This window comes from Natator depressus, chromosome 6 (genome assembly GCF_965152275.1).
Source record: "Natator depressus isolate rNatDep1 chromosome 6, rNatDep2.hap1, whole genome shotgun sequence".
In the NCBI taxonomy this organism is placed as follows: domain Eukaryota; kingdom Metazoa; phylum Chordata; order Testudines; family Cheloniidae; genus Natator; species Natator depressus.
Genome location: NC_134239.1, coordinates 76,674,886 through 76,685,510, shown reverse-complemented (window position 1 = coordinate 76,685,510; position 10,625 = coordinate 76,674,886). Strand labels below are relative to the sequence as shown.

At 39.8% G+C, this 10,625-nt stretch overlaps 1 protein-coding gene across 8 annotated transcripts in view; it reads left to right on the top strand.

The window, feature by feature from the left end:
* Nucleotides 1–10,625, top strand: part of CDIN1 (CDAN1 interacting nuclease 1) — a 205,323-nt gene that overhangs the window by 68,565 nt on the left and 126,133 nt on the right. For all 8 annotated transcript variants that reach the window (XM_074955768.1, XM_074955763.1, XM_074955762.1 and 5 more), the window contains 2 exons: nucleotides 7,840–7,919; nucleotides 8,258–8,307. In XM_074955768.1, the coding sequence (XP_074811869.1) occupies nucleotides 7,840–7,919; nucleotides 8,258–8,307 (130 nt within the window). The remainder of the gene's footprint in view (nucleotides 1–7,839; nucleotides 7,920–8,257; nucleotides 8,308–10,625) is intronic.

Here is a 10,625-nt window from a genome sequence, read left to right as displayed (position 1 = left end):
AATAATTACTTTAGTTTTCACTTAATTGCAATACCATAGTAGTAATTTCTTCAATTTTTAAATTTATTTTACATTTCACCTCTCTTTATTGTATGCAAACAATTAATTCTATTTGACCGTTGTTAACAGTAGTACATTATCATAAGCAAGGACAGTATATTGCCAGTCTTCTTTGAAACACTTATCAGTGACCCTTTATTGTTGGGGCATTAGAAGGTGATCCATGCAGGAACAGAATTGCTGGTAACTTTGAAAATAAAGACTAATCAAACTGCTCCCACAAAACACTTAATCTCTATAAAACCCTGAAGCTTCCATTCTGAATCAGTTTCTAAACCCATATCCTGTTGGCTTTTTGGTGCGCTACCATTGTTCAAGCAGACTTTTTGAAAGATTAATTGCAATTAAAGGAGTGTATCAAACCTGTCTCATTACATAAAGAATTCATAATGAAATTAAATTCCACATAAAGTAGAAATATACTGCTTTTAATTATGCAGTATACTGTACAATGCATAAGTAGTTATTTTTAGATGAGCAGAAACTTGCATATTAAATGTCAATACAGCGATAAGGAGAAAAGTTACTTTTCTATTAAAGATTGAGGGCCAGATTTTGGTGTTTTTTACACCAATGTGAAACCAGAATAGCGTCACCGAATTCAACAGTTACTCCAGTATTACACTGGTGTAAATGAGACCAGAATCAGTTCCAACGTTATTTTGAATACCAAAAAAAAAGGAATTATTGTGCATCAAAATTTTTTTCCAAAAAATGGAGGAAATACATGACTTAGTACAGTTTATTCAGTCTGGCTTTAAAGCTCATGTGTATATGTGTGCACGTCTCATTCACATTATAATAATGTGTGATATTTTGAAGTTTGGCAAAGTCTTTCTGTAAATATTAAAAGGTAAGCAAATGAAACCAAAGTATGAGAAAATGACTTGACAGTATACGGCTTTATTTCACTTGAAAGTTGCTAATGTAGTTTTCCCCAGGTAAATTTGGCAAAAGTTGTGTAAGAAGAGCCATAACTTGCACTTGGGCTCAGCTTTTGGAAGTATTTTCCAAAAACTAAACATACCTTACTGGAGATATTTTACTACAGTAAAACTTGGCATTTTATTGTATTTGACTAACATTACATTTTTGTAACCTAGTATCAGTTTACACTTTCATTTTAGTTACTTCAGAAAATTGTTTAAATGAAAAAGCAATTTTGACAAATATGCTCTTACTCATTAGTGCATAGAATGTGATTATAGAAACACAGTTTTGCCAAATTTTGTTTCTTTGATATCTTGCATTCAGCAGTGGCCAATACTTGATGCTTCAAGCAAAGGTAAAAAACCCATAATAAACATTGCGAACTGTGCAATGGGGTGAAACTGAAATCTTCCTTGTCCCTTGTAGTGATCAGTTTACTGAAGCAGGAAATGCAAGCACCCATATCTTGAGATGCATAACTACAAACAGAGCTGTTGATCATGAAATAATTCAATGCTCTCCTAAATCCAGTCTTGATGTTTGATTGGATGGTATTCTGAAGCAATGAATTCAATTGGTTGATCAAGAAATGTTTACTTTTATTTTTTCTAAATGCTAGCCATTCATTTAATTTTGTAAGCTTTTTTTGGGGGGTGGGGTCATGGGACAAGATAGAAAGGAGAATGTTTTTCACACATGCCTTTCATAATTCTGAATACTTCACATTCCCTCTGACTGCTCATTCTTCAATGCTAAATATTGTTAATTTTTGAAGTTTTGCTTTGCATTAAGTACCACCACATCACTAACAAGTGTTATTGCCCAACTCTTGCCTCTTTCGGTCTTACATTTTGTGCAAATGCACCTTTCTGTCACTACAAGTGAATGTGGTGAGTCTTTGCCTGTCCAGCTGGAAGAAAAGGGGTCAGGGCTTCTTTGGATCACAAGGGAAAGGAAAGGGAGATTTACATAAGTGGAGCCATGAGTTGAAGAGGAAATGGCAGCACCACTGACCCACCATGTACACTGAGAGGAAGGGAAATGGGATATTTATATCCCATGCATTCTAGAAGGCTTCTAGTCATAGGTGCTAGAACTAATGGTGGTATTTCCATTATATACAGGGGGGAAGGATATCTCAGTGGTTTGAGCATTGGCCTGCTAACCCCAGGGTTGTGAGTTCAATCCTTGAGGGGGCCATTTAGGGATCTGGGGCAAAAATTGGGGATTGGCCCTGCTTTGAGCAGGGGGTTGGACTAGATGACATCCTGAGGTCCCTTCCAACCCTGATATTCTATGGTTTACAGTTTTGGTTCAATGGCTCTCAGCACCCCCACTATAAAAATTGTTACATCACCTCTGCTTCTAGTTCAGTTTTTCATATACTTTCTCCATTCCAATTCTAAGACTGTATAAAAACAGAAGGGTTTTTTTAAACAAATTATTTTACTCACAGATTGAATGCTTAATGCTCTCAATGTTCCATTTCTTTCCACTCTCTTCAAAAAGTGGGAAATAAGTCATGAGAGAGAACAGAACTTTGTAAGATGAATTTAGGTGTGAACCTTAAACTTTGGGATACCAGGGACAGACAGTGGTGGATAAAATACAAATATGTGTATGTAGCCAAAGCTTCAATGGTGCATGATGAGAGAGACAAAGAATAGGAGAAAAATCCTCTCTTTAAAGGAGAACTGAGGCACCGAGAGATAAAGTGACTTGCCCAAAAGGAAATTTACGGCAGAGCAGGGAACCTCCTAAATCTCAGGCCTTGTCTCCACTAGAAAGAGTTTGCTGATGAGATATGCTATTAGAGCTATACTGGCAAACTCCATTTGTGGAGATGCAGCTTATAATGGCAAAAGAGTTCTTTTGTCATATTTTATACCAGTTTCCCAAAAGGAATAAGCTATACTGGCAAATGGACTTTTTGGCTGATATAATTACATCTACACTTGGACTCCTGTTGGCACAGCTATGTTTGTTGGGTAGTAATATGACTTTTTTTTCTACTCCTGACTGACATAGTTATGGTGGTAAAAATGTTTAGTGTAGATCAGGTGTTAGTCCAGTGTTCTAACCACAGGACCATCCCAAGCCCTTCTGACAATGTGTTTCAATGTGCCTAAATTTGTATCTGTTCTTCGTTGTAATAAAATAGTTCAGCTTCCAGTCCCATTCAGTAACCGGCCTTTCTTGTTAAATTACCAACAAGGATGCTGAATAGGGTTGCCTGTTGTCCGGTTTTCGATCAGAATGCCTGGTTGAAAAAGGACCCTGGCGGGTACGGTCAGCAATGCTGACAAGACCGTTAAAAGTCCGGTCGGCAGCGCAGTGGGGCTAAAGCAGGCTACCTGGCTGCCGTGGCTCCATGCGGCTCCCGGAAACAGCTGCATGTCCCCCCTCCAACTCCTGTGTTTGGGGCAGGCAGGGGGCTCTGCACGCTGCCCCCGCCCCAAGCGCTGGTTCCGCAGCTCTCAGTGGCTGGCACCTCCGGAAGCTGCTTGAGGTAAGCGCCTCCCGGAACCTGCACCCTGACCCCTCCCGCCCTCCAAACCCCTCGGTCCCAGCCTGGAGTACCCTCCTGCACCCCACATCCTTCATCCCCAGCCCCACAGCCAGAGCCCTCACACACCCCCTGCACTCCAACCCCCTGCCTCACCCTGGAACCCACACCCCCAGCCCAGAGCCCGTACCTCCTTCCACATCCCAACCCCATGCCTCAGCCTGGAGCCCCTTCCCATACTCCAGACTCCTTGGCTCTGTCCCCTCAGCCTGGAGCCCCCATCTGCACCCCAATCCCCTTATCCCTGGCTCCACCCCAGAGCCCTCACCCCCTCTCGCATCCTGACCCACTGCCTCAGTCCGGAGCCCCATCCTGCACCCTGAACATCTCATTTCTGGCCCCACCCCAGAGCCTGCACCTCAGGTGAAAATGAGCAAGTGAGTGAGGGTGGGGAGAGTGCACAACAGAGGGAGGGGGGATGGAGTGAGCAGGGGCAGGGCCTTGGAGAAGGGGTGGGGCAGGGCCTTGGAGGAGGGGTCGGGGAAGGGTGTTCGGTTTTGTGCAAGTAGAAAGTTGGCAACCCTAATGCCAAGCATGGCAGTTTTTGTACTGTGGATGCATTTCTACAAGAAACTGACCTGTAACTACCAACTCATGATTATTTGAAGAATCTTCAGGTAGTAACTTTCAACCACTACTGACCTGTGTCTGATGTTCAGCTAGTGGCCTGGTTTATACCTGATTGAAATCCCATGTTATCAATCCTCTGGCCTATCCTTTCTCCCACATTTTCTCTTAAATTATATACCATTTTGTAATATATACAGAATCATGATCAAGGTATGAATACACTCCAACTTTTTCTGTTACCCTTACTGTTTTTAAAAGTCTGTCTACTTAATTGATACTATTCTTTATCTGAAAAGGAAAAATGCAGAAGACAAACTGAAGTCTATATTCAAAAACCAGTCAGAGAACACTTCAACCTCCCTGGTCACTCAGTTTCAGACCTAAAAGTCACAATTCTCCAACAAAAAAAAACTTCAAAAACAGACTCCAGCGAGAAACTGCAGAATTGGAATTAATTTGCAAACTGGACACTATTAAATTAGGCTTGAATAAAGACCAGGAGTGGATGGGTCATTACACAAAGTAAAAACTATTTCCCCATGCAAATTTTTCCCCTACTGTTACTCACACCTTCTTGTCAACTGTTTGAAATGGGCCATCCTTGATTATCACTACAAAAGTTTTTTTTCTCCTGCTGATAATAGCCCACCTTGATTGATTAGTCTTGTTACAGTTAGTATGGCAACCCCCATTTTTTTTCATGTTCTCTGTGTATATATATCTTCCTATTGTATTTTCCACTGCATGTATCCGATGAAGTGGGTTTTAGCCCACGAAAGCTTATGCCCAAATAAATTTGTTAGTCTCTAAGGTGCCACAAGTACTCGGTTTTTTTTCTCATACAGACTAACATGGCTACCACTCTGAAACCTGAAGTCTATATTGTTGATGTAACATTTTAAAATGATTTCTATTATTTATCTTTGCAGTGTTACATATAAGGGTGGCTGAGAAATATATTCTGGGGATACAATATTTAACTTACATGTTTCTATGTAGTTAATTTCATAAATCTATTTAATTGTACATAACATGTTCTCTCAGTTATCTTATGGTTCACATATAATATAACCAACTAAGTGTAAACAGCATTTTCTCAGAGTTGTTGGGTTTTTTTTAACTTGGGGCTAATAAGGGATTCTAAATATTTCTGCTACTATATTATAAATTCTGTTTTGCTGAGAAGCAAAACCAGTGTCTGGGTATTTGAAACAGGAGCATTCTAGATCAAAATCTTTTGATTCATATTATTAATTATTATGCAAAAGTGCCCAGATTAAGAGTCCAAAGAGAAATGGCTGCTGGACTTTTACAGAGACTATATTTAAACATGGAAAAAAAAAATTAAATGTGTTTCCTGATACTGGCCATTGAAAATCCCATTTGTTCAACAAGATTAAAATTACAGTATGAAAAAATAACAAAAGACTAAGAAGAGTGCTTGGGAGACTTTATTTATTCATTTATTGTTTCTGAATTTAGAATAGCATATTTTTAGGTAAAAGCAAATAAGTGTGCTGATGCTGAACAAATGCAGCAAAAACCTGAAAACTGCCAAAGTGGAATCTTCAGGTCCCTAACTACCACTAAAACTGTTCAGACAACATCTTTAATGTATTTAACACCTTTTTGAAGCTCTGCGTATCTTTCTCCTCTAATCCTAACCTCATACTTTTAAAAAATCTAAGCTGTTTTTCTAGGAAATATTCCTGTGCATAATGCTTTTGAGCACGGGGTTGCATAAGTGTAACTGAAGGCAGAATTTGGCCCTGTGTTTATAACATACCTTTGTGGTTCTGAGATTATCAGAGTTCGATCATATGTGAATGGATAAGTGACTAGCAAATGGAGGGGAATATACTTGCAACTGCTTGTTGTGTAATCAAGAGTTCTTCGAATGATTGTCTCTGTTGTATTCCACTGAAGGTCATGCACATGCACCCAGAGCTTTTGAAAGTAGTACTCTTTGGCGGTCTGAGAATGCACCCTGTGCCACCTTGTGGTCTTGCCCAAGGTGATAAAGGGCACGGCGGGCCACCAGCGTCTCCAGTTCCTTCTCACCGCCACATAGTCCAAGTCAGAGCTTCTACTTCTAATGTCCTTGTGATGCACTTCCCAAAACTATCTTTAGTGCTGTTCAGAGTTTAGATTTCTTATTTGTTCTGTTTTTGTTTTTTGATTCTTCCCTTCGTACCTGAGTTAGGACTTGGGACACCGCTTCGGCAGTGTTTCCTGCCAAACTTTAAACCCCTCCCCACCTCCAGTATATGCCAGAGTTGCTGAGGTTCAAAACCTGTACCTCCTGCCCTCACTCGTTTTCCATCAGCGATAAACACCAGTGTTGCTTGTACTGCTTGGGGGAAGCCCACATCGCACCCATTTCACATCCTTTCCTGCCCATACTCAGGAGAACTGGACTCTCCCTTTCAGGAAACAACTTATGGAGATTGCCATGGGATTGGCATTGGATCCTGGCTGGGGAACCCTCCCTCCCATCCCCATACATCAGCCTGAACAGTCAAAGAGCTCCCCTGCTGTGGAACCTCAGTCAGGCTCTGCTGGTACCAGTGCTAAGGACCCCACACCAGAGCCTAGCCGTTAACCAAGGAAGCATGCACATAAGCCTGGCACCAAGTATCAGAGGGGTAGCCGTGTTAGTCTGTATCCACAAAAACAGCGAGGAGTCCGGTGGCACCTTAAAGACTTACAGATTTATTTGGGCATAAGCTTTCGTGGGTAAAAAACCCACTTCTTCAGATGCGTAGAGATTTCTTCAGATGCATGTTTTTTAACCCACGAAAGCTTATTCCACCTCAATCAACCCATACGTTTACCTACCTTCTTCCCCAATCCTCATGCCTCACTCATTAGATGTTTGAAGGGCATTGACTTTTTACCTTGAGCGGACAAAGCCCTTTTTGAAATTTCCTTGTCTTTTCATTGCTATAGCGGAGAGAATGAAAAGGCAAGCCATTTCCACCCAGAGAATCTCCAAGTGAGTTTCAGGGTGCATTATGCACTGCTATCAATTACCAGAACCATACCCTTGTGAAGGGCCCATTCCACTAGAGCTCAAGCATCAACTAGAGCTGCACTCCACAGGTGTCCTTCACAGACATATTCAAGGTGGCCATGTCGAGTTCCGTACACACCATGCTCTAGTGCATGATTCTGTGAAAAATAATTCGTTCAGAGCAGCAATCCTCCATTCCATAATCTCCTTGCGCTATCCTCCCACATAAGTACTGCTTGTTAATCAACCTCAGTAGAATACAATAGGGAAGAAAATGAGGTTACTAACCTGTAACTGAAGGTTCTTCGAGATGTGTGGTCCCAATCTTTATTCCAAACCCACCCTCCTTCCCCTCTGCTACGGATTCAACAGCTCTGCAGTAGAGAAGGAACTGTAGACGCTGGTGGCCACACCCTTTATGGCCTTGCGCGAGACCACGAGGCAGCACAGGGCACATGCGTGGACCCCCAAACAGTACTACTTTCAAAAGCTCCAGCTCCGGGCGCATAGCATATGCGCATAATCTTCAATGGCATACAGATAGGGACCACACATCTTGAAGAATCTTCAGTTACAGGTAAGTAACCTTGTTTTGTCAGTGTAGCCAACATTTTCCTTTTAAAAAGTATGTTTCACTTTTTTTGACAACTGGTTAATGATATGTTCATACTGAGCTAACAATTTTCTTTTTCTTCCATAGCCTCCAAGACTCTTATAAATAGTATGCTGCGGGACCCTTCTCAGATTCCAGATGGAGTTCTAGCAAATCAGGTCTATCAGGTATTAATCACAGCCATCTTTTTTCAGTGGCAATGCTGTTATCTGTCGAGCAGAGTAAAGGATTTTAAACCTCATTTAATTACTGTCATCATAAACTATCACTAAGGTCAGGGTGCACCATAAATGGCAATGCAATATTTGTGAGAAGATCATTTCACTTTTTAATAGCTTGCTTTTATAGTGAATAAAAAGCATGCAATTTTTGTTTTCTGTGATTATATCCGAACAGCCTTTGATAACCTTTTTGAGGCAAAGTAATTACTGTTTTTAGCATACTGTTTAACTATAATAGATTTGTAATTGACCATCACTATACTACTACTCTTATTTGTCTGCAGTGTACTGTGAATGACTGTTGTTATGGACCACTGGTGGACTGCATCAAACAGTATCCTTTCCCATAAAATTTTAGGTGCACAATTGACGAGCTTAGACTCTGTGGAGGAGATATGTCTAGCTTTAACCTGACATAAAGTTCCGCTTCACAAAACACATTTCATACTCCTCTATTTTATATTCAATCAAGTAGAGGGTCACTGCAGTCCTTTCTCTTATGCCGTTTAACTAAAATCAGATAGGCCAAGGGAAGTTATGAGTTCAGAGGCTGTACATACATATGCTTATTTGAAACCCTCTTGTTTTTGGTGAGATGAAATCATATTGTGATTCATATAAAGCCATTAAAGTGCCATAGACACTGTCCAGTATTGCAATATTCTTAACTAATTTGATGTTTCCTTTGGATTTTTTGAAGTGCTTTTCAAGTTCTGATTTAAATTTTAAATGCTGTATCTGACATTCCCGTGCAGCTCTTTTCTCCTCTTCTTCAAGGAAAGTAGGGCATAAGGCATAGGAAATAAAACTATTTTTGAAAGTGGGAGAGAGTGTCAGAGGTATCTCCACAATGAGCAGAGTACTGTGGAGGAAGAGTCAGCTCTCAGTGGTTGCAGCAGACTGGGGATTCTATACAGGCCTGAATAGATGAGGATGAAGGATTGTATTTGGAAGGCGCCACTCTTGTGCAGATTCACTGGCCCAAAAGCACTTTATTGGGCATAAAGGGTTGCTGATCTATTTCAGCCCATGGTTGGAAGAGAAACCTTCAGTTTGTGGCCTTGTATCCAGTCTGCAGGATGGTGAGTGGATTTCCTCCCCTTAGTCCTAGAGAGTTCTCTGTACAAATTTCAATAAGGTTTTGGAGGAGGTGAGAATTTCACCCTGTATTAGGAGGGAAGGGGAGCCACAATGGTTCCCAGCAGTTAAACATGGAGAAAAAATGTATTCACTGTTCATACGTATTAAAGGAGATATTTCTTCTTACACCCCCAATACACTTTGCAGTCATAGTGTTTGCATTTCTTGAAAAAAAATTGCCTCATTTCCTGCCACTTTTTTCCTCAGATTTACTTTGTATGGTATATCGTAAGGGCCCAATCCTGCTCCCATTAACTTTAATGAAAGCATGTTTGGGCCAAATTCTATTTGTATGGTATATTCTTTGAGGTTCCCTGTAACATTATGTACAGTTATACATAGGTGTATTCATTAAACATCATCCTATCTTTTAAAGGATCATTAATCATAAGGTCTGTTAAATTAGGTACATGAGGTTGTATTCTTTTTATGAAGAATCTGAATAGATGCTTCTGAGCTGTAAAAACTAACTTTATTTTATAAAAATGGTGCATTATACTGCACATCTCTGCTTTATATTAAATTGTTAAGAAATAGTGCATTTTTCTGTAATCTGTAGTGTGTTCCCCCCCCCCCCCCCCCCCCGCATTTCAAATCAGCTTGCACAAAAAATGATGGCATTATTAGGAAACATAAAAAGTTTGTCAACTGAAGATTGTTACAGTAAAGTTTGGTGATATTTAGCTGTGTGAATGCATTATCTGAGAGTGTATGTTGCTGAATTAGATGCTAATTTTAAGGCACATGAAATAGTTAAAAATCAATTTAAAGTTAAGGTTTTAAAAGCATAATGTCTTCTGAAGGATTGCATATTGATTTTAAATATAACTATCTAATTATATATGCATGGACTAAAGTATGAAGTCTACCTCTTTGTAAATGCCAGGAGGCTATTTTTCAGTAATAGTTCAGATGCTTACGGGAAACTAGGCTGTTGGATTGCATGAGCAGAAAATGGCTTGTGAGGTTATTTAAAAGTTTTGCCCCATGGTCACTGCTATTCATCAATAATAGGTATTATTATAGACTAAGTCTAAGTGTTTCTGCTTATGGTGCATTATCAATTCTGTTTGCAGTATTTGTCTTATATTTTTGCCATCATTCATTTTCCTTTTTTGGTTCTGTCACTGCCAGTATAGTTTAATGTAGTACATGCTTTCAACTGATAGAGACAATGATGTATATATGTAAAGTGATTCCTTATGATTGGCTTTTTTGCAGTTCAGCAGTTAGTGCTGGTAAAAGTTAGAGTAATTAATTATAATGGTGGTAAATTCTGCAGTTTATCACTTTGTATAAGATATCCTAAACAAATTATGAATTGTAGTTGTTTTTAAGTTTCATTTACAGATTCTCCTTTACAAAATTTCCAATCAACTAGAACTTTGAAGTGCTAGATTTTACCCCGGGCAAAGAGACTGGAGACATCTAAAGTTGTGACCTTGTACTTTTTAGTGATAATACCAAATTCAGATCAACGGGCTGTCTATGGAATCAGAAGGATTGGAGATA